The following is a 24,516-nucleotide window of genomic DNA, read 5'->3' as shown; positions in this document are numbered from 1 at the left end:
ATGTAGGTGTGTACAATAGCATCCTAGCGATGCCATGGTCGGAGAGAGCTAGGAGATTTTATAAAATTGTTAATATTTATCTAGACCTAAGGAATAATTTACCTAATACTAGTATTTAAAATATGTTTATTTAGTGTGTAAAATTTAAATTTAGGTTACGATGAGGCTGACATATTCTCATATGAGAATAAAGCCTCTATAAATAAATAAGATTAAAAAAAGCGTCGCTTCGTCATAAATCGCCATAAAATAATCATTATCATCAGCCTGTAAACGTCTAACTGCTAGAGTATTTTAACTGACTTCGAAAAAAGAAGGGATTCTCAATTCTTCTGTATAAATGTATGTTCTTATTCTGTTAAAACTGTAACTACTGAATAACAAAAAACCACTGTATGAAAAAATATGAGGAAAAATATATTATATTTCATATTGAATTCATTACACTTGATTCATAAAGCTCTCGTAAAAACCCTTGCACAATATGCTGTGGTCATTCAGTTCGCAGGATGTTTCAAAACCATTTCTTCTTAAAGTGAACTAACGTACCTACTTACTTTTTAATATTGTGTACAGAACACGTATACAGAAGATCTCTATATAGAGAGTCTAGAGAGAAGATATCTACAATCATTATAATTACTTACTTATATATAAATAAAAAACTAGAATCTGCTCACATTTACTAAAAAGTAGGGTACCTACCTATTGAGTATTCTGTTTTCCCAACTTCTCGTATTGCGCTGCTTGTCATACTTATTCTGCATCCTGAAGTTACAAAATAGCAATAATGGCTAGGTAATTCACTATTGTGATTAATTATAAGTAATACATACGCATTATTCAAAAGCATAATAAGACAGCTCCTATATTGTGGCTTAGAAGACTCCGACAGTTTTTACATGCAAGAATGAGAAAATGTTGCAGAAACATTCTAAACCTCATATTGCCGCCATGCCAGCCGCCTCACAATGGTGAAATTTCCGCTGGCACATACATGGCATCTACCCATCTTGGGTTACGATCTCAATTTTGAATAGGATTCCCCAAAACTTTGTCCAGGGACAATAGCCCCCCCTCGCATCCGTGGAGTGAGAAAGTAAAAGCCCGGCGTACGCGCCGCGCGACGCATTGCCGCTGCCGAAAGTGAACGCAGCGGTCGATTTTTTTCCCAAACTTCCCTCCAAAAGTTTTCGACCGCCATCTTTGGCTGCGTTCCGAAATTTTCGTTTCTTTTTCTTATATTTTTTTTCTTAATTAAAAAAGTGCATCGAACTCGAAAATGCAGCCATAAGTGTAATTTCATGAGTGATTACAGCGTATTATCGTATCGCTCGGCGTGCAGTGAAAGTGTTTGCGTAACTCGTCGCTTCATACGAGCCATTACATTAGACGTGACGGAAATGGACCTCCTCCGAAAGACATGTCTTGCTCTTGGTATGTTTTGATTTTTTTCTAGGCCGCTTGAGGAAAATATTTGAATATTTATGAGGTAGACAGTGGGTAGATGCACACGTCTCTCTACATCTGATCGAAACATTGTAGCGTGAAAACTCACATTTAATAATCGAGACATTACAGTTGAATGAACGTTTGACAAGGTGTAAACATAATCTTATGAATTTTATGAATATTTTATGTGATTTGCTTTTTGTTCTTAGAATGTGTTAAACCAATAAATAAATTATAGAGAATGTGGTAATTAGGTTCACACAAAAATACTCTCACACGATTAATGGTACCGTACCATTTTAAAAAGTAGGTTCACCACTCATATCTGAGTTTCTCTGATCTCTCATAATATTAGGTAAGTAATTAATTTTAATTTACTTCTGTGATCACCATAACATAAGTAATATAATGTTATATTTATTTATTTAAACACTTTATTGTATACAAAATATATAGGTATACCAATAAAAGATAGAGATAATTAAACTAGACTATTATACCTAATGTAATCACCAAATTACCTAAGTACATACGTTATTATTATATTTATAAAAAAACATAAAACTACCATAGACAGCCGAGCGAGCATTATAGTAATTAACCACGGTATCCATGTGTGCTACGGAACCCTATAACGCTTCTTACGCTAACAATTAAAACTTTAAAAAAGCTCTAAGTTTTCTTTATTATTCGTCGACTATAACAATCCATAGAAAGATAAACCCCCTTATTCATAGAGAAGTTACAAAACGTTTTAACTAATAAACTGTTTTGTCCCTCTCCAACAAAGAACAATTTGTTCTTTGACAGAGAGGGACAAAACAGTTTATTAGTTAAAACGTATTGTAACTTTTCTATGAATAAGGGGGAAAATCTCTACCAGCATTTCTTAACTAAGTAAGTACTTATATCTCGTTACAACGATCGTTTTTTTTTCGCCAAAACAATAAAACTTTAGTAGTGAAAGTAAAGGTGATTTCCCGTACTCTTACCGTTTAACAAGCGGCCACCGCGCGGCATGGCTAATCTTTAATCACTTGAACTCTAAGTATCAATGATTCGCGAAACGTACAAGAAATTAGCTTAGGTACAGTCATGTATAGTATAAGGTTCGTTCAAACTTTAACTCTACACAAATGTTTAGGAGAATAAGAACCTTATCATAACGCAATGTTATTATAGGGAGAATCTGAAGTGATACTTATTTATTTATTTTATTTAAGAAACCAACAGCTTTTTACATTGTTTACGTAACATAACATATCTCCTCCAATATAGGATAGTGAAGTTATTAGGTATTAATGGTGATGATGAGTATATTGAGTATAGGATGATTGTATAATCTGATGCTATTATTTGATATTAATGCTATCTTCCCTACCAACTATTTATTTTTATTTATTATCACATGAAGAATATATACCTATCCTTACCTTTCATTGGTCATCAATTTAAGTAAAATAAATAGGTAAATCGTTACTTTTTTCTGCAACTGGAGTTGTCTGTAAGATATCGCTCTTAGTGATAAGGCTGCCTATTGTTAATCGTTTTAGTATATATATAAGCCTTTTTCTTCTGTTATTTTGGAAACTAATACATATTAACATATTATTTTCTATTCTTTACATTAAACTCGTATGAAGATTTTTGAGCTGCTCGCAGCGTAGCGTAGTTTTTACCGATTTAAGTAATTCAAGTAATTATAACTTTTCCCACCAACTTCGCGTTGCTTTGTCAAATCGATCAAGCTCCCATCTGTTAAGTAATTTGATCCTTGGTTAATAGGTACATTTATTTACTGCCAGTTTCAATAACTCTATCTACCGATGACTTGTAGTTACTTTGATACGATTTTGACAGGTTGTAACCACGTTGTAACTATTATGGTCTTCGCACAGTATAACAACTCAACGGCGACTCGACTCTATGCTAGACATTGATATTTAAGCCCTGTGTCATATGTTCAAGGTTTAATTTCAAAAATGATTAAAAAGTAGTGTACAACGAGTGGCCTACGCATCGTACACTGAGGGCCAGTTTTTTGATCCCTAGTTAACTCAACCATTGGTCAAAAATGGCTACCATTGGTTAAAAACCAACGAAATTCGTATGCAGATGTCATGCTTGACACGTGATTTGACTAATGGTAAAGTTGACCACGGATCAAAAAACTGGGCCTAAGGGTGGGTTGCACCATTTAACTTTAACTATTACAAACGTCAAATCTTTTGGCGAGACAGATCAATCTTCAAGAGATTTGACGTCTACGTCTGTAATAGTTAAAGTTAAATGGTGCAACCCACCCTAAATGTCATTTTTTGAAATTAAACCTTGAAGATATGACACAGGGCTTAAATATCAATGTCTAGCATAGAGTCGCCGTTGAGTTGTTATAATGTGCGAAGACCATTAATGTGGCAAAATAGTATGAAAGTAACTACCAGTCATCGGTAGATAGAGTTATTGAAACTGGCAGTTAATAGCTATAATATGTAAAGTTGTGTAAAAATTCTCAGCTGAAATATTCCCGCAGAGCATTATAAACAAATTGGGCAACAAACCTCCTTGGCTGAACCTCAGTAAATATGTAAAGCGCTTGTCGCATTCTGTATGTAAAGCGGTACTTCCCCTGTATTTCCCGGGGGGGGTGGGGGGGTGATAAATACACTAAACGCAGAGCACGACCTTTAGAATGCCAATTGGCCGATGACGACATTAGTTTCTAGCAGATAAGGGGTCGCAATGTCACTACGGGTTTTTAACCCCGACGGAAAGAGAGGTGTTATAAAATTAACGTGTCTGTGTTGCTGTGTATCTGTATGTGGTAGTGTAGCTCCCAAACGGCAGAACCAATTTGCGTTTAGTTTTTTTCGGATCGTACATCCGCGAGTGTTCTTAGCTATATTTGATCAAAATCGGCAGAGGCGTTCAAAAGTTAAGCGACTTTTAGTGTTAAATGACGGACGTTTTTAACGTAAGTTATCAAGTTATCATGTTATTCTATGGACGTGAGGTCGAGCGTTATGTCGCCAAATAAATTAGTGAAGTTGCGACACGTCTTTATCAGCAACTACAAGCCTTCCACGGCCAATTGCTACCTTTAAAATTCCTGTTAGGCCGAAACAAAGAAGGAACGGTTACATATTTCGTTTTGGCGGCAATGGCTGCGGGGTTCGGCAAGTTATTGCTGTTTTACGAGTTCTCAAAGTGAAGTGCTGTTACTGTTGCTTATTTTAGGACCGACTTTTTAAATAATTCAGGGCGTTGAATTTGTAATTAATATGTAGACTGTCATTTATCTGGTGTCGCTTACTGAAAAAAAAACCCATCCTGCATCCTGCATGTCTTCTACAGCTACAGCGTAGTGAAATAACGGTTATGTTACGTAATATACTTCATTTAGTTTTAATATCCTAATACTAACTATCCTAACTAATATTATAAATGGGAAAGTAACTGAGTCGGTCTGTCTATCTGTCTGTCTGTATGTTACTCTTTCACGCCAAAACTACTGAACGGATTTGAATGAAATTTGGTATAAACATGGTCTAGACCCTGGGTAAGAACATAGCCTACTTTTATCAAGGAATTTCCACGGGAAAACTTTTAAAGGCGAATCAGCTAGTTAGTACTTTATAAATATAAATTCTTATTATAAAGCCCAGTCAATAAATTGTAATCTCTAATTACAAAATCAAAGTATTCGCTCCAAACCTGTATCATGCATCATGCCATGGTGTAAAGATATCCCAAATGTTTAAAAAAGCTAAGCACATCCATAAAATTTTGTTTCGAAGGCATTAAGTTTAAGACCTTGATAAGAAAATTACAGCTTTTGTAACCCAAACTTACATCGCTGAGGTCAAAGAACCCAAGATCTGGCTGCATCTGCATATTACATATTCAAACATTCGTAGGTTTACAATTTATTATGAATACAATTTGTCGCTTACAAATGTTACAATACTTGCACGATGCACGTCAACTAAAAACGTAAACACAAAATCTGTATTACCACAAAAAAAAGTTTAGACAACGTTTTATATATTATGTTGTTTAGAATGGTATTTGAATGATTCATATAGGGCATTATATACCACTCTAAACATCACTTGAACAAGAAGTTTATTTTTTATAGGCCCTGTATTTTAAACAAAAAATTGTTTTGCAAGTTTAAAACAGCGGAAAAGTCCTGTTCGTAAAAATGAATTTGGTGATTATAACTTTATAATCGCACATCACACACTCATAACTTGTCCGAAGATTAATGATCGACATGTTGCGTGAAACATTATGCGTGCGAGATAATGTCTGATGTAAGTAATTTTATAATTTTTGTTTCGGCCCGTGATTAAGTGTTTTGTGATGTTATTAGTTGACGGCATTTTAAACGGGACTCGTTTGAGAAACTTTGTTTAATATGAAACTGATTATCTTAACCATATAGTAAAGGTATTATGTACCTACTTATTATAACAAACAATAACGTACAATCTCACAAACTTAGGTGTATCAATCGAGTAGTATCACTTACATCTATGTGTACTAAACTCAAGTGTAGATTCTAGGTACCTACCTCATCATCACGATCCATCACTGCTGGGGCACGGGTCTCCTTCCAATGAAGGAAGGGTTTTAGGCCTAGTCCACCTCTCACCAGTCTCTCACCACATGCAAGCTTGTGCTGAGAGAGTTGTCGGGTAAGTGGGCAACCCGACTGTCAGATGTTTTCAAGCCGCCCGAAGGCCTCTGACTAGGCTTAACGACTGCTGCCGAAACAGCAACCGGGACCCACGGCTTAACGTGCCGTCCGAAGCACGGAAGCGTCCAGAAAAGAACCACTTGAAATCGGTCACCCATCCAATGGCTGACCGTGTCAGTTGTTGCTTCAGTAATCAGTTACGATCACTGAAGCCCGCTCGACTACGGACGCTTCTTGGTACCTACCTATTACCTTATAGGTAATTGGCACGTGCTCTTTAGAAAAATAAGCTGCACTAAGTAGTTGCTCATAGACAATGATGCCTCGGTATCCATGTCTCCCGGCACGTGTGTTCCGGGCTGACCCAGTGCCGGCTGTTTAACTTTCAGCGCCATAGCCGACGCGCGCCATGTGTCGACACCGCCATTAGCTGACTAGACTGTTGTAGAGTAAGCTTGATGGGCTTACAGTGGGGTTTTTCTCTTCTTTATTAATTAAGGGCTGATTTTTTAATAGTTTGATAAAAGTTATCTGAGGAATAATTATTCTGATGCTGTCGCGTTTGGATGTTTATATTAGACAGAGACAGCAATTATTTTTGTCTGACGATTGAAAAATTTGCCCAAAGTACCTATATTATTTATTTTAATAACCTTACTTTATGTGTGAATCCTTATACACTCATGTGCAATGACAATGTTCTACCTACCATTGACGTTCCATATGTTGCAGGAACAGTTTTAATTGCTCGTGAGTGTAATAGTAAGATGGGGTTTGTTTGCTTTGCCCAGTCTGTTTTGACCCATTTGGTAGAGATTTCTACGTTTTCTGAAATACTATATTTTTTTATCGATTAATGCTTTTCAATATGTGACATCAAGTCTCTATGCAGTGCTTGTCAAGCAGCAAGAGTGTCTACTCGTCTAATGTAGTCTGCTATTTAGTTCAAACGAATCAATTTGATAAAATAGAGACGCAGCTCAGATCTGTAGTATTTTGTAGACTTATCATGATGACATACACGCACACAACTTAAAGATAATAACAACAAAGCTCCCACTACATCCCAGCTAGTCTCTCCCCAAGTGACTTGTTATTAAAGGTAAGTGCGTTTATGACGCATTGTCTAAATACCGCGATGGCCGCCCACCGCGACTCTCTACACGGTGAAAGATATAATTATTATTGCACATCGTTGCTGTTTCTCCTTAATACAGTGTATAAAAATGTGATGCCTTATTAGCAGATTTTATATAGGTACCTACTATTCCCACTTGAGAGATAGTGATATTACAAAAGACGGAAAGGCCTGCGGCTCTATTGTGAAATCACAAAGAAATAATATTTACGAAGTAATTAGTGTCAAATTCAATTTGAATCCGAAAATAGTTGTCAAAACAAGTTCGCAATAGAGGGGGCCGGTCGCACAGTGGATGTGGCGGTTCACAAATTAACTATGTCAGTTATTAAAAAAATTATGGATATAATATAGGTATTTGCAGTAAATTCACATAAATTGATATAACCTATTGCATTGTACTATATCACAAGCCAGCTCACGTACTCTAATGAAAACTACTTGGAATTAGAATGCTTGTTGAACTACACACAAAATTCATGGAATAAGTTCTGAAATAGAAAATACGAGGCTGAATATTTCCGATCGATCTTGTACGTTCGGAAACACAAAACTCGTGTTTGTTGGACGAATAGAACAAACAAACCATTTGCTAAATAAACAAAACATATAGGTACTAGCGACCGAATTTTTTCGTGCAGCTTTTAAAAACCTACGCTGGTAAAAGTTTTGTTGTTGACATGTATATGGTATTATACGAGTATCTGTATGCACCCATCATCACGACCCATTACGTCCCCACTGCTGGGGCACGGGTCTCCTTCCAATGAAGGAAGGGTTTAGGCCTAGTCCACCACGCTGGCCAAGTGCGGGTTGGTGGACTGGACGAATGCACCCAAGTAGCTTCCAAATGGATGATGGGAAAGAAAATAGGGAATAAACAACTGGATAGCCACAGTCACGTTTATTTTCGTTATCATAATCAGATCGCTATCATTCTCGGCTGGACAAGTGGACAATCTGGAGATAGGCCTCTCACAACTATCGCTATAACGCTTTGCCCTGTCATTTGTAGTGGAAAATGGACATGTGTATAATTAATTAAATATGCTAACACAGAAATGGTAAAAAATATTATTTAATAACAATCAAGATCAATCACTTTTGTACGAATCGATACGTTCTTATATTCAATGTTATAAACAAAAAAAACGGTGAAACAATTCACTATAATCCACTTACACTACCTCTTAACTCGACTGAAACAAAAAAAACAATAACAGACACCAAACCCAACTACACACTACAGTCAAAACTCACTCTTAACACTTTGCAATACGAGTCGAAAGATTCGCCGAACAGCTGATTGGCGGATAGTGAAAGCCGGTGGTGACGTCACCTGCGCAGGCGCATTACATAACGCGGATCTATACCGAGCGATCATGACGTTATCGAGGTAACGCGAGTATTGTAGAGGCTTTCTTCTCAACAATAAGCCTGATTTGCATTATTATCTGGCAGTTTTTTATTTATTTGATAGAGTATTTTTAGATCTGGTTAGGTAACCTACATTGCTGAATAAACGATTGGTTTGTAGGCGGCTGTTGTAAATTGTTACGTTCTAAACTTAGTAGTATTAGTAATAAATACATAAGCATGTATAAACAAACTATACATTGCACATAATATATTATGTATTAAAGTAATGTCCTCAACGGCTCGACTATTTTTCATTCGCTCACTAACCTGTTGTTTGTATTTTAATAGATAGGATGCCAAGATTTCTGTATTTTGAGTGGCATACTTAATATAAAATACTACGAAAGTGCTACGAGCCTATTTCTTCTGTCAATACAAAAGAGTTCAACGCGGAGCCAGAACTTATTTTCTTGCGCAAGCGCATTAAGCTGTCCCTCTTCATAATGATCATGCCCGTGATTATTAGAACTATTCTTGGGTGATCATTGACTGATGATGGCGGGTATAAAACTCGAAATAAGATTAATAATTTACAGCCACATAAAATAAACCCATCTGTGTAGTCACAACGAAAAAACGTGGAAAGGTTTTTAGGGTATAATGAGGTGGATGACTATGGGGTTGATGGTTAATTTTGTATCAGTATTGAAATGTAATTTTGCGATTTCTGTTTTGTTTGATATTGTATGTTTCAAGTTTAAAGCTCCGTAAGAGAGGCTTTTGTAACATAGGTAGGTATTACGTATTGTAGCGACACATGTTATAGTCACGTTTTGCAATGTCAGCTTTCTAGTAACTTCCAGTAGCGAACAATGCGCAGACGCTAGTCGTCTCGCGCCCGTCACTTAGAACACACTTAAGAAAATGTAATTTGGTTCAGTAAATAGTTTGGCCTCAAGAAATCCTGCATTCGTCATTTATCATGGATCCCATAGTCACCCTCTTAATACCCTAAACTGGTGACCTCCGACAATCTGAACACGCAACCTTCGGAAGAAATTATGGAGTCAGCACGGCGATGACGCGGCATGTAACGGCGCAGCATGGAACGGCGTGGACGAGACGGCTCCCCCAGCAAGGCCATGGGGTAACAACGACAACATCAGGAACATCATCTACTGGAAGTGCACCACCCCTTCACAAATTTTGGTAACGCATCAAAGAAGAAATTAGCGTATCGAAGCATCTCAAGTCAGGACCTGGACGAGCGGAACACATAGAAGGTGCGATTGCGCGTTCACGACGGAAGGTCAACGGGCGGTAATCGGCGCTTCTGAAGTTAGCGAGTTTGGGCGGTTTCCTCGCTGCGAGGCTGCCGAGCTGGAGCATAGTGGACTGGTCACCCACGCGGAGGCTCACTCGAGGGTCCTCATGGAAGTTCCCGCCAGGGTGGACGAGAGGTGCAACGAGAGAAGCTATTTAGATCGGAAATTCACATGGTTCAATCACACACGAGGTCGGATTCGCAGAACCGAGGTAGCCGCGTTCATCTTGCACGGTCAGCGGAATGTGATAAGCGCGTCGCGAGTGAACAGAGTGCTACGTAGTTTTACCAAGTGGTTTATTGTGTGAGATTTATAAGTTTGATTTGTTAATTTTGTATCAGTATTGAAATGTAATTTTGCGATTTCTGTTTTGTTTGATATTGTATGTTTCAAGTTTAAAGCTCCGTAAGAGAGGCTTTTGTAACATAGGTAGGTATTACGTATTGTACTTGAAAATTTTTGAGAAAAATTTTGAAAAACGGGGGAAGTGATGTAGCGACACATGTTATAGTCACGTTTTGCAATGTCAGCTTTCTAGTAACTTCCAGTAGCGAACAATGCGCAGACGCTAGTCGTCTCGCGCCCGTCACTTAGAACACACTTAAGAAAATGTAATTTGGTTCAGTAAATAGTTTGGCCTCAAGAAATCCTGCATTCGTCATTTATCATGGATCCCATAGTCACCCTCTTAATACCCTAAAGGTTATTTTCCACTCTATCTATGTTGCATTTACTTTATTATCACATAAGTATGCGTTTATTATTTTTGTTTCACATTGTTTCAATATTAGAATTTAAAATGAATACAGAGTTGGCCAGATCCCACGTTCATGAAATTCTCAACTATTTGTGTCGCTTTATTGTTTCTAATTTCCAAATAAAGTGAAACAGGATATTTAACAACTCCACTAATATTGCGCAAACATTAGTTTGAACTCAGCATTTGTTGCGAAACAGAAATTTCCCGACACAAACATATTTGCACGTAAATTTTGCAATAATACGCACGAGTATGTAGGAGGAAAACAATAAACAAAATCGTCATAATATGTACGATTATTTCCATCGGTTATTGGTTCTTTGAAATACATGGCCCATTGCTTCAGCTTGCTTTTGAATTGATTGAATCCGGACTTCACAATATTCCCTAGGTATCATTGATATAATTGCCACTCAATAGTTTAAGAGCTTGGTAAAGTTTGTTTTCTTACTAATTATCCTATTTCTAATGCTATGTTTTAGCGATAATGACGACTATTAGGTAAAGTTTTTCCATAGCTCGCTTTGCTTATGAATGTAATGTGGCGTTGTGCCGTTCAACACAAAATTACGAGTAGAGCCCAAAAATAGTTAAATATAGATTGGGACGCCCTCCAGGCCGCTCTTACCAACGAGGTAAATTAGTAGTGGTTTGATGAGCTTAGACGACCAACATCACCAATCAAGTTATAAAACCGGTAAAAAACGGAAGAACCTCATATATTTTAAACTCATTTCTTTCACAATGGCATCACTAACCCGGATTAGTCACTTTGGGACATCGAGTCAGTAATGATGTAACATTTTTGCGTAAACACCCACTTTCTCTATCCTTGACCGCTTATGGTGCATCCTATTATACAAGGTTTGTTTTGAATTCATTCATGATTCATTTGTTACTCTATTTACGTGTCATGGTCATACAATCGTCTTCTTCAGCTCACTGGTCCTCAGGTATCCTCAGCCTTCCTCATCCACCCTGGTCTAACCTCTACAACTCTCCATACCTGGTACATAAAACATTGTACGATGAAACAAAAGTATTAAAGCATTAAAGTATTAAAAAGTATATGCTTAATATATTTAAAAACAATGGCCATTCCAAATGGGTTAAGAAATCCAAAATACCGTAAATGTATTTGCAAAAACTCTCAAACATAAGTTTCACTTTTAGACATGAATACTGTAGGTAGTTTACGGGACTAATGACTGCCCACTGAGGACCAACATGGACTGGGAAATTTCACTGGACATTTTATATTTGGTGATATTTGTTTTCATTTTCTGTTAATACATTCATTTCAAATTTGGTTCAGAATGGATTATTATGAGTGTAAAAACTTGTTGTATCTACCGTTTGTGTAACCCATAGCCATTTAAATCAATTCATGGGGAATATAATATTGCTATTGAATAAGTTTACAGTGGTATTGAATCGAAGTCGAAGGTTGACTTTTTTTTGTGATGGATAGTAGTGAGAGTGACGGAAATTTTAGTTGCTTTAGCTAAAAACTTATAAAATGTATCTATTGTTCCAGGTATCCTCCAAGTGTTGCCACAAGTGAGAGGTCAAATGCTCACTGCCAACCGACCGGGTAGGTACGCATCACTCAACTTTACTACTTACCATTTAGTACTTAAATGATCTAATATCGTTTATTAGTTAAGAAAACGAAGCTACCTATTCTATTCTGAGAGGAGGTAAAGTTCCTGTACGTGGCTCTCTCGAGTGGAACCTTTGTACATAATCTCCTTGATTTCTCAGTCAGCCTAGCTCCCGAGTAAACTGGAGTAGCAAGCCTGGGTGTTGCAATAACTGAGATAACGAAGCTACCATTTAAGTTTAGAATATACATCTTGAGTACACGTGAATCGACAAACATAGCGTTGGTGACCCTCCAGCCCACTTTACCGACAACGTTATGCAGGTAACGTCAAGTATTTGGATGAGGAAAGCCGAGGCCTGAAGGTCTTGGCCCTGCTTAGGAGAGGCCTATTTCCAGCAGTGGACGAATACGAGCTGACGATAACAGCTTTTCAAGTGGATTCTCTCTTTCCAGCAAACTTATTATTCCATTAACAAATAAATTATATTATTAGCAAATAAAAATTCCATTCCTTCCAGCCCACTTTCAGACCACGGGTGAGTGGCAGAACCAGCAGCGCCACCCGGGACACCCGCCCTGGCACCGGTTCACCTCGCCCCGGAAGAGATCCCCCGCCCCGGACGCCTACTTCAGCGGAGGACCCCACCAGCCCTACATGCAGGACCAGGGGGGTCCCGGACCACAGTATGGACCTGATCAAATGTCTTCGCTGTCCAATCAGCAATTCGCCTTCCAAAATCAAAATCAAGAGTTCTTCAGTCAAAAGCCAGATCCTCAGTACTCACAGAACTTTGGCAGTCAAGGACAGTTTGGAGCCAACCAAAATCCGGCTTCGTCAAATCAACAGTTCGCGTTCCAAAATTCAAACCCTCAATTCTCGTTCAATCAACAGTCCGATCCTAATCAGCAGTTATATAACCAAAGCCCAGTAGACCCGTCACAGTATCAAGCCAGTGAGAACCAATATGCGTTCCAAAACCCAGAGAATCCATCCAACCAGCAGTTCTCATTGAAGCAAAGTCCCTTCGGTCCTCAGCACATGCAGAACTCACAATACCTAAACCAGAATTATGACGGTAGATCTACTGGCAATCAGATTAGATCCGATTCATACAATCCAAATGATGGGCGGTTGTTATCTGACTCAGCTTTCACGAGAATATCGGAAACCCTCGGAGCCATCAACACTGTAGGCCATTATCTAGTGGACGTGGTCAATGACAACGAGAGAAACGAATCGAACCCCAATCTACAACAGCTACCGCAAGCCATCTACACTCTGACCAAAAACGTCTTGGGCAGAAATGTCACTGACACAATCGCCCCAATTGTCAAGAAGGCATTACCGAGAGTCTTACCTGATGCACCAATCACGAAGATTGCAACTGGTGATAAAGAGAACGATGGCAAATACTGTACAACTCCTGAAGGGAAGAAAGGAGTTTGCGAGGATTTGAGCAACTGCCCTCAGTTGCTTCTAAACCTAGTGAATCTTCGAGAATCCTTGTGCTTCAAAGACCTCTTCGTGCCGGGCGTCTGCTGTCCAGCCGACGCCGTAGTCACGACACCAGCTTACGAGAAACCCGTAGTGACTACCACCAGCAAACCCACTTTCCTGGTGCCGGTGACGACATCTAAACCGCTGATTAAGACGACGACCACTAAGAAGCCCTCGGCGGTGCTCACGTTGACTACCAAACGTCCGAAGCCGGTGACGACGACGACTCGGCCGACGACGACACGGCCCGCTACGGCGGCGACCGTGACCACGCTGCGGCCCGTGTCGTCCACGTACTACACCGTGCCGCCGCCCGTCATCGCTAACTTCTCCAACATCGTCGATGTCAGTGGTAAGTTCTGGCACAGATTACTAAATACATAGTTACAATGTAGTATGTCAAGTTCTGCTCCTTCTAAGTCCGACTCTCCAGACTTCAGATCTAAAAGAGAGCAGAGCAAACTAAAAGCTACGTATTATACCTATAAGTCTAATTAGTGTAATCATAGCTACTCTGCTTTTCAACAGTTTTTCTACTTAGGCATAGTACTCAAAGCATGCTTTATGAAAATCATCTCATTGCGTAAAATCATTAAATTTACGTAAATATAGACCAATTAAGTCTGCATTAATATAATTAATTGGGCAATTCAGATACTTATAAATCGACTGTAGCAATTAACAATGTCGTAACTGACTTTTGGCCATTTTTCAGTTTATTGCACTAGAAGGTCATAATATCAATAAGGAAGGTGTTAGGAAAGTTTCAGCTCTTAATTATGAATATTTCCCGATTTTTCTTGTGGAAAAAAGTCGGATCTGTTCATGGCGACCGCTTAACACTGTCGGCAAGTATGTTGCGACACTGTTCCCGGGGCGGGCGAGCGGGGCGGCCGGTCGTATCTACCACTTCCCGCCATGTTAGCGGGAGGAGCCCAAGTTGCGTTATACAATTTTATTATGTGGTCTTTAAGATCAATTAATTTATAAAAATAATGAAACTATAATGTCTTGCTCTAAATAATGGTAGACTTAGTGTATCAAGGAACGGGTAAAGATCTCAAGACAATGTATGACAGAAATTGAAGATTTGTGTACAAACATGTTCCATTAAAACGGATACAATTAAACAAATATATATTTTTATAGCATCTCACATTAATATGCTTGCTTAATACAATGTATTTTTTTTAACAATTAATATTTTATTAAATTTTCGTATGGAAGTTGTATAAACAGTACTGAACAGGTAACATTGTAGCAAACGGCACATCCAACAGTATTAACTGCGGATCATTTTAATTTTGAGTCGGATGTACCACATCCCACATTATTACTTGCTTGCGTTTCAAGTACTACTGTTGTATATGGTATTACCGACTTTATTATTTGTTCTTCTTTCCCTTGTGATTGTCGGATATGGAAGAACCAACCTTGTTATTTGTACATAATGTTAAACTATTGAGTTGGATGTGGTACAATGTTCCATTATTTTCTGTTAACGTTGTAAAATCTCGACCGGCTCTCTATAAAAGTTAGAGCCCAGCCTCACTAAAACCTCATTGACCGCGTTACCAGCAACGTGTCCAAGCTGTAAGTATTGAAATGTATGGTACCTAACTCACTTGGCGACGGTGTGGCATCGTCGCTAATACCATATATTATATATTATATATCAATATACCTACTGCTTGGATACGTAGTTGCTGATGTGACCATGGCCTAGTAAGGAAGGCCTCTTACTGTAAATTTATTAAGGGCAGATTTTTCAAAAACAGTTAAAAGCTCTGGTATCTGCAAAAATAGTTTACTTTAATTTAACACTCACATCTTTAGAAATCCCATACATACTCGTAATATTCCAGAGTAGGTAATTCTGTATGGTAAACTGAAAAAAATTATAATTTGCGTAGGTATGTCCCTTAGACTTTTTTAGTTGGACTGAAGGAGCACGTGGTTCATGATTTCAGGAGCATTGCTTTTACATTCTGTATGTTTATAGGTACCGATATTTTATTATTTATTTGTTGTTTTTTGGATAATAACCGTCAGTAAAATTCCTATTGGATTTGAAGATGAACTAGTGCAGTCACGTGCACTGTAACCTGCAGGTTTCTCGGCCTCTTACTGTACAGCTGCAAGGATACGAGTATGCTAGATCTTTAGTGATAACAATAATAAATGGCATCAGCGTAGGGAACACCACTCTCATGAACATCCAAACGAGCTTTTTGAGACAATTTCTGACTCCTCATTACAGAGTTCCAGGCTCCAATAAATTTATCTGATTTCCCACTTTCACTTTCAATAACCCCCTCTCGTTAACAGGATACCCAAACAATACAAACTCATTCTCTTGCTGTAATCTTTAATTCTCTATCGTGATCTTACACTCAGTCACTGTTTCATCTCTTTGAAACATCATTACTTTCGCCTTTCATTCCCTTCATTTTTAAACATCATACCGGAAAGTTACTTATTTTTGCAGCTGTTCTACCGACGATGATAGTAACACTTCATTGTCAGCGTACAACATGTACTTAAGAAGTAACTTTTCGATTCGCAATCCTCTTAATCATCTTTTATATCCCTAACATAACTTTCTTTAAATAAATGAAACACCCAAGGCGAAGCACACATTAAACAGGGCTTAACACCCCTGTGGATGCTAAACCAGTCAGTGTAGGCTCTATTTATCCTAACGCAAACCAAAGTCCCTAAATGGATCCCAGTGGTCGCGTCAATTGGCTGTCCACTCCATAAACGGACATTGTGTCCCACAAATCATTCCTCCTTACTATAAAAGCATTTCCTAAATCTAAGAAGGCACAGAACTCTGTTAAGCCAGGACCTATCTGTGACATTTTACGTAGTGATAAGATCGTAATCCACAAATCCCATTCCCTTTCTTCAAATACCATGCCCACACATCCAAGATTTTTTATTCTCTGTCTCCCTATCTACCCTTTCAATCAATATTTTTGCATACAGAATCAACGATACTTAAGAGGCTGATGCCACGGTGAATGTTGCGGACCTGGAGAGAGCCTTTGTCTTTATGCAAAGGAACTATGACCGCTCCGTTCCAGTTACCTGGCACTGTACCGCAACACCAGCACTCATTGAGGAGTTGGTAAATCTCAGTTGCAGCCTCTCCCAATGAGCGCCACAACACTCGGTTCTCGGACTTCCTCCTCCAACCGGCTACCCGCCTACGGTCCAGCGGGCAGGAGGGCGTCCCACCCTGCGTCTGTCTGTTCGTGGTCTCCACTCGAGAACACGCCTACCCCAACTGTTATCGATTCTTCGGCAGATATGACCAGCCCACTGCCACTTCAGCTTGCATATTTTGACAGCTATGTCGGTAACCGTAATCCTCTGACGGATAACCTAATTTCTGATACGATCTATCAAAGAAACCTCAAGCATAGCTCTCTCCATAGCACGCTGAGCGTTTTGAAATCGGTGGACCAGTCCTACCGTCAGTGTCCAGGTCTCTGCAACATACGTCCTCACTGGCAGGACTCACTGGCTGAAGACTTTTGTCTTCAGGCTCTGAGGAATGGCCGAGGAGAATATGTGACGAAGTTTCCCCAATTTCCCGTTCTTAGCATGCCTTAAGAAACTGCGACATTCAGTTTTGTGTCTAGAACTATAAGCAGATTATCGTTGCATTATTATAATTGATAACTAAAATTTATCTTAGAAAATAGAAACAAAATAATGGAAAACTACAATTTTCATGGAAAAATTTATTCAGGAAAGCATAAATCCGACATCGTAAAGAATATAAAGTCCACTTAAAATAGCAGGATTTCCCACTTCCGACAAAATTTTGAGTACTAAGTTCAGTGAACATTGTTGAATCTCCCACTACCAACAAAATTTATAATACCAAGTCCAGTTAACATTGTTGGATCTAACTCTTCCGACAAAGTTAATCTGGGATTTGACGGTTAATAATGTCACATGTGCCTTTTTTCACCTTTCCTATCAAAAATACTAACTTTTTATCTTACTACCTTGTAGCACATTTAAAACTTAGTCACCATGCCGAATTTGGTTAAGATAGATAGAGTAATGTAAATTTTAGAACTATTTTAGTCATATTTAAAACTTAAAACGGCTCTACTGAAAAGTAGCGGTTTTTCACTTACGACATTGTTAATTGCTACAGTCGAAATATTCTCTTTAAAATAATAAACATCACAGATATAATTAATTGTCTGTTTAATGTTCCACTGGGCAGGCAGTTAGCTTTTCACACGGCTATTCATGCGACACATTAAAAATTATTTGGTAAATTCATTTGGAAATTTATAATTTAACCTACTTTGCCAAAAATGTCTGTAATAAATGCGAATTGTTGTAATAAAAATAATAATAAAGATACCTAGAGAGAATACAAGACTTGTTTTTATTAATTCAGATTGCACCCAACATAGAGAGAGTTACATACATATACTAGGTACATCTAATATTTATAAACGTGAATATGCGTCTATGGATGTTTCGCACTGGACGGATTTACTAGTCTTTCAAACTCAAATAAACTATTTAAACATACACACTACCCTACTCCACTCTTCACCATAATCATAACCTAAAACCACTCCCCCCAAATCCTCAGAATGCGGACAACGCGAGGACGAAGGCGGTCGCATAGTGGGCGGCACGGAGGCGGCGGCGGGCGCCTGGCCGTGGATGGCGGCCATCTACCTGCACGGCACCAAGCGCAAGGAGTTCTGGTGTGGAGGCACGCTGGTGGGGCCCCGCCAGGTGTTGACGGCCGCGCATTGCACCCGGGACTCGAAGCAGAGGCCGTATGTTTTGGATTTATTGGCTTTGGCTTTTGTTTTTCCGTTTTATAAAGTCTGTTTTTTCATCTCAGATACTAAATTGACCGGCAATTAAGTGATGTATTGTTCTATTGGCGCGACAATCGACTGTTGATCAACCGTTCAGCATCTATCAATTTATTATCTGAGATTACAAAACTGACTTTAGTAAGTAGTATGTAAGTGGTAACTTACAATATTGAGTAAGGAGTATTATGACCATCACGAAAAGAGCCTCCTGACGTGTCGCCGGATACGTACGGTACACCCTGAGGCAGTCAGCAACTGACGCCAAAATCTGACTGAAAATGAAAAATTTCTTTATTATACAATTGTTACAAATTTTATGATGCACTGCTTCTACATTAGGTTGCCCTGTGTCGTAGAAGACAGGCTCCTCATTAATGTGACAACTATTAAGTATAACAAAGAGAAGAAAAAAAAACTTAATATGAACTTAAGTTAGTTTACAACTATTCATGCATGTGTAGTGAGTAGTGAGTGAGAAGTGTGTATGTATGTGTGTGTTTGTGAGAGAGAATGTATGTGTGTGTGTGTGTGTGTGTATATGGGCGAAGGTTGAATGTGGCGTCTATAAATAGAAAAAAATCAAAAAAATAATAAAAAAATAATAAATGAAATACTTAGTATACAATATGTAACTTAAACTTGGATATAAAATAAGTCCTCAGTTGATTCGTAATCAAATTGTCTCAGCCAGTTTATAATGAAATTTTTGAAATTGAAGTTCTTGAAATTGACAAGTTGATTGTCCTCAAGCAAGACCATGTTATATAGTTTAGGGGCAATGTAATTAAAATGTCGTTGGCCTATGGCTGATTTTACAGAAGGAATATAAAATCTAGGCACTCTTCTAAGCATAAGTGGACTGGTCAATAATTTCACCATGATGACACTATTGTCTAGATTTAGTAAATTAGTGTTTCTATGGGAATCTACGACTCGGTCGCGCGCCCCGCACTGCTTTACGTAGAACACAGATTTTAGTACATTATTCTTCAATGGCGCATTACCACTCTCCTCTTTATCTACCCCCAGGTTCCCCGCCCGTCAGTTCAGCGTCCGCCTAGGCGACGTGGACCTGGCTCGAGACGACGAGCCCTCGCGCCCCGTCACTGTGCGAGTCACCGCTGTGCGCGCTCACGAACAGTTCTCGAGGGTCGGGTATTACAATGATATCGCTGTGCTGGTGTTGGCTGGTGAGTTGAATTTTACCACATCGTTTTATCATCAGCCCGTAATAATATATAACACTACTAGACCTAGGGCTCCAAAGACTGCCATCGTCGTCGGTCCAGTGAGCTGGAGGGCATCCCACAATACTAGCTAGCAAATATTAAGAACTATGACGGTTACTTTAGTTCCCTCATTGCTGATGTGATCCTACCCTGAAACCCAGAGCCTAACTCTGTCTATTCCCCACTGGGTGAACTGGGCAGTGTTTACATTTCTTAACCATACATCATCACCGACAGGGCGCACTGATTGAAGACCATTGCCTTCATCCTTTGTCCTTATATTACCAGTACTAAACCCAAATCATGTTCATTCATTCCAGAGGACGTCCAAAAGTCCAAGTACGTGATCCCGATCTGCCTGCCGGCTGCGGACCTGAGCAACGAGCTGTTTGAGGGGGCCGTAGCCACCGTCGTGGGCTGGGGGACCACCAGGTAATATAGGGATCATGATCATCATCATCATCAGCCTTCTATCGCCCACTGTTGGGTATAGGCCTCCTTATTTGTACGCCAATTCATCCGGTCCTGTGCCGCTCTGCTTCCCTGCAACCTTGCAGATGTCATCGGACCATCTAGCAGATGGTCTGCCAACCGCTCTTCGAAGGATAAAAGGCTTTATTGCTATTGTACCTAATAAAAAGCAGCATACTCCTGGTGTGCTATCAGAGGGATTGATCATCTTAAGATGGTTAGCGACGGTTATGAGAGCCCCAGCCAAGTCTCGAGCAAAACGGGCATGACCGGTACGGTCATATTAATTATCATATTAATTATTACTATACTGTAATAAGGTGCACTGATTGGACGAGCCACGCGCTAGGAAAAGCTCAAAAAGGGAGTAGGTTGATTGCTGTAATTTCGAATGCATCGTCATTTAGAAACAAACTCAAGTCGTTCGTCAAGTCACTCGCCTTAGACTCGCGCGACACGCGCGAGTTGCCCCTCCCGTATTTCCTACTTTTTTTGTCGTCAACTCGCTCGACTGTGAAAATATGTAGAGTCAGCCACAAAAGTCATAATTTATTATGCTTAAGGTAACTATTTTTGTATTTTGTAACTACTTAAAATGTATAGGTTATTTTATAGGACTTTACTTTAAAATAAAATCAGTAATTAATCTCGCTTGGCAAACTGTTCTCATCGAACACCTCCAAACACAGGAACGATTTTTATTTGTTCGGTCTTTGTTATATTTATAACGTGCACGAAGCAGTACCGACTTTCCTCGCTGGGATGTTATGATTTCATGTGCAGTTTTATTACTAGATGGACTTGCTTGCGATGAACTTCCTGAAAGTGATTGTTACAGTTAGGTATCTGTCTCTTTGACCAATGAAATAAACGAAATTTGTTTTAAATTTTAGTGTTAATTCGATATTTAAAATAACGGTAACACAACGAAAACGTAACGTAACGTTTGTATATTGTGCAATGAAGAATAAATAAATAAATAGTAAAGTTAATTTATTATAGGCTTACTGGGGGTAAGCCTATAATAAATTAACTTTACTATTATACAATACAATACATCATAATCAGTAAAAACTGACACATTTTAATATTTTTGCACTGTACCGTAGACTGTAAATAATGCACCGTACATCTCTGCTTAGCATTAGGAGTATCCACAAAGCAAATACAAACATGTTTTTGCTTTGTGGGAGTATCACTAAAACGACGTCACTAAAACAATGACGTTTTAACCCTTGAAACCGGTTTTTGCAACAAAAATATGTAAAATTTGCGCATGGGATGAGAGAGATAGCAAACTTGGGTATCATGCGTCATAGGTCACATCCCCTTTTGCCTCATTCCGCACTTCCAACATAGGTTTTATTGTATCTTTATCCTGACATCAAAGCATCTACTTTAATGGCGACTGTCTAGTCTGTACCTTCTTATGCTAATCAGCCAGGGAGACAATATTTAATTATTTTTTTTAGTTTCAATTCGTTTGCATCTGACTGTACTTTACATGGGCACGCGAGTTGACGATGTAAAAAAACAGAAGATGCCAACTGGCGTGGCGCGCGAGTCTAAGGCGCGCGACTTGACGAACGACTCAACTTTTCTGCATAAGTATATTTTCATAAGTACCTACAATGTTTACGACCACACTCTCACTCTGGTGAAGGGAATCGTGGTCGAACAATGTAACAGATTTCCAAGAAATGGCCTTTCCTAATTAACTTCAGGCCATATGGGAAGTTTAAACATTGAAGGGATAGAATCATCTGAATCATCATCATTGTTAGCACTACAGTACTTGCTATCTTCCGTCTTCCTCATCCAACCACTATCGGCTACTGGTCTTCGTTGAGGATATCTTCATATCAAAGGTTTTTCAACACAATCGTAATCAGCAGCCCCTAAATCTGGCTATAAGTAACTCTATAATGTACCTAATCCAGCACTCCTTGTTGTTAGAATGTCGCTTTTATTTCATTTAATTATTTATTTATTAGTAGATACCTACATACGCTGTGTGGTACCCATTGCATTGCTTGCAGCTTGGTACCGACTGTACAGCCCCACTTGCTTGTCTTTAACCATTCTATCCTATCCCTAGCCCTTCAGATGCGGCGGCTCGCGGCAGCTCGAGACTCGGCCTAGTTTGAGGTTGGATGGCCGTGTGTAAGATATGCCCACATCATCGAAGTCGATGGCCCACATATAAGTATTATATTTATTTTATTAATGTATCCCTGCCCCCCAGATACGGCGGCTCCGAGAGCTCCCGGCAGCTGGAGGCGCGGCTGCCGGTGTGGCGCAACGAGGAGTGCGATCGCGCGTACTTCCAGCCCATCACGGACGCCTTCCTGTGCGCCGGGTACGCAAGAGGGGGGGTCGACGCTTGTCAGGTAACTATACCTCTAGAATTATCTCTATAGATAGAGTTATCTCAAGAAGGACCTGGGGAACAGTGGAACTCGGAGCTTCCATGTACTGAGGCAGTAGAGGTGTATTCGTTAAGGGCATACCCCGAAATGTATATCTACTAAATTCGTATAATCACTCGCACTAAACAATGTGTGCCTTTACATAGCTTTTTGAATAATTTATCTATCTACCTACATACAGTCAGTAAATATGGAGAACATCAGAAATGCAACTTGTGTAGTTCTAATTTTAAATAAGATACAAAATATACTGTCAAAAAGTAAAGTCTATTCTATTCTATTCTTGTTTTGTGTGGTACTTCTTGTTTTGTATGGCACTTGTACTGTGCTGTGCAAGTATAGTCTAGATGGTGCTATCATTTAGGTATCTATGTCACTTACTTTAAATCTTTATCCAGCCAACATGGCACTTGGTTGGTTTTGACTCAAAATATGCACTGACTGAATGTGTACTGAACCCTCTAAATCGTTTCCACCAGTCAAGAAAAGCTACAAGACCTAGGCCAGAGGTTCTCAACTGTTTCCCAACCTATATACCATTCTTCCACACCTACTCATCCACCCCTCCCCTCACCTCTTCCAGGGCGACAGCGGCGGGCCGCTCATGCTGCAGCACAGCGGGCGCTGGACGCAGATCGGGGTGGTCTCCTTCGGGAACAAGTGCGGGGAGCCCGGCTACCCCGGGGTTTATACTAGACTGACGCACTATGCACGGTGGCTGCGGCAGCATCTGGTTTAGGAGAACTGTGGGGAGAACATCATCGTACATTAGCAATCCAAGTCGCTCGCCTGTTAAATCTGACGTAACCTGACCTGAAATGTGATGGTCTGACCATGGAAGTAATAGGTAGGTACTTATTACTTCCATGGGTCTGACTGATGTTTGACAGGCGAGCGACAATGTTTGTGGATTTGGAATAATTTGCTAATATGTAGGTGATGGTACGATAGCTGAAGAGCAAAAATGAAACATTAAGCAACCTTAACCTTAATAAGTTGGTGATTCGTTTATAAGAAGGTTGGCCATAGTCGTTTGGATCTTTTTTCTCATATCAGATGTTGTCCACCTATACAGCTATAATAATATCTTATATATAATAATAAAGACTAACTAATTATCTTCTCTAGAAATAGCTTGGTTACCAAATAAATAGTAAGTATATACTTATTCCTCCGCAATAAATGTCGGTAAAACTCATTATATGGATTGGAAACATAATTTATTCATATTTTTATATACTTGACAAGATAATGATATAAAATGAAGAAAGCCATAATTTATCTTAAATAAAACTTATGAAATTATATAAGGGATATAACTATGGCTCACATTAACTTAATTTTGCTTCTATATATGTTGCTCTCATTCGTAGGTACATTTGTAAGTTAAATTAAATAGTTTTAGATATGTGATAATTTTATAAAATGACTGTCTTTTAAGATAATATTGTATAGTATTTAAAATATTGTGGAAATAAAATATTTGGAAAAAATATAATTTCTCTTTAAGTTACAAATATTAACTAATGCCATCTATTATCAAGTAGCAGTTTAGTAGTAGCAGTACTAAACGAGGAACCATTTTAACGGAAACGGTTCTAGATAACCGGAAGTCTGTACTGTGACCATAAACAAATGAGAGCATAACGGGAGGAGAAGAGGCGGGAAGAAACATAGGA

The 24,516-nt window shown here is 39.0% G+C and overlaps 1 protein-coding gene and 1 long non-coding RNA gene across 3 annotated transcripts; both read left to right on the top strand.

Annotated features, from left to right (window-relative positions):
* The first annotated feature begins 1,121 nt into the window (after positions 1-1,121).
* On the top strand, positions 1,122-23,634 carry LOC105386416 (proclotting enzyme). 2 transcript variants are annotated; one of them, XM_038107124.2, is made up of 8 exons: positions 1,122-1,437; positions 12,274-12,330; positions 12,861-14,192; positions 18,471-18,663; positions 19,738-19,898; positions 20,258-20,369; positions 22,654-22,798; positions 23,421-23,634. In XM_038107124.2, the coding sequence occupies exons 1-8, from the start codon at positions 1,305-1,307 to the stop codon at positions 23,574-23,576; spliced, it is 2,289 nt and encodes a 762-aa protein (XP_037963052.2). In that variant the 5' UTR covers positions 1,122-1,304; the 3' UTR covers positions 23,577-23,634. The 2 variants fall into 2 exon arrangements, with proteins under 2 accessions (XP_037963052.2, XP_048478075.1); XM_048622118.1 differs by having other exon boundaries at positions 12,274-12,334.
* LOC125488746 lies at positions 9,340-10,623 on the top strand. Its single transcript, XR_007266462.1, has 2 exons — positions 9,340-9,442; positions 10,406-10,623. It is a non-coding gene; the product is annotated as an uncharacterized LOC125488746 (long non-coding RNA).
* Positions 23,635-24,516: the final 882 nt, after the last annotated feature.

Source organism: Plutella xylostella, chromosome 7 (assembly GCF_932276165.1).
Source record: "Plutella xylostella chromosome 7, ilPluXylo3.1, whole genome shotgun sequence".
Classification (NCBI taxonomy): domain Eukaryota; kingdom Metazoa; phylum Arthropoda; class Insecta; order Lepidoptera; family Plutellidae; genus Plutella; species Plutella xylostella.
Note: the sequence above shows the minus strand (reverse complement) of the source record. Positions and strands in the feature narration are given on the sequence as shown.

Bases quoted from the DNA above. Each gene is read 5' to 3' on its own strand.
- LOC105386416 (XM_038107124.2), top strand. From the start codon at position 1,305: ATGAGTGATTACAGCGTATTATCGTATCGCTCGGCGTGCAGTGAAAGT. The intron at 1,438-12,273 runs GTATGTTTTGAT...CTATTGTTCCAG, and splicing joins AAAGACATGTCTTGCTCTTG to GTATCCTCCAAGTGTTGCCA. The intron at 18,664-19,737 runs GTATGTTTTGGA...ATCTACCCCCAG, and splicing joins CGGGACTCGAAGCAGAGGCC to GTTCCCCGCCCGTCAGTTCA.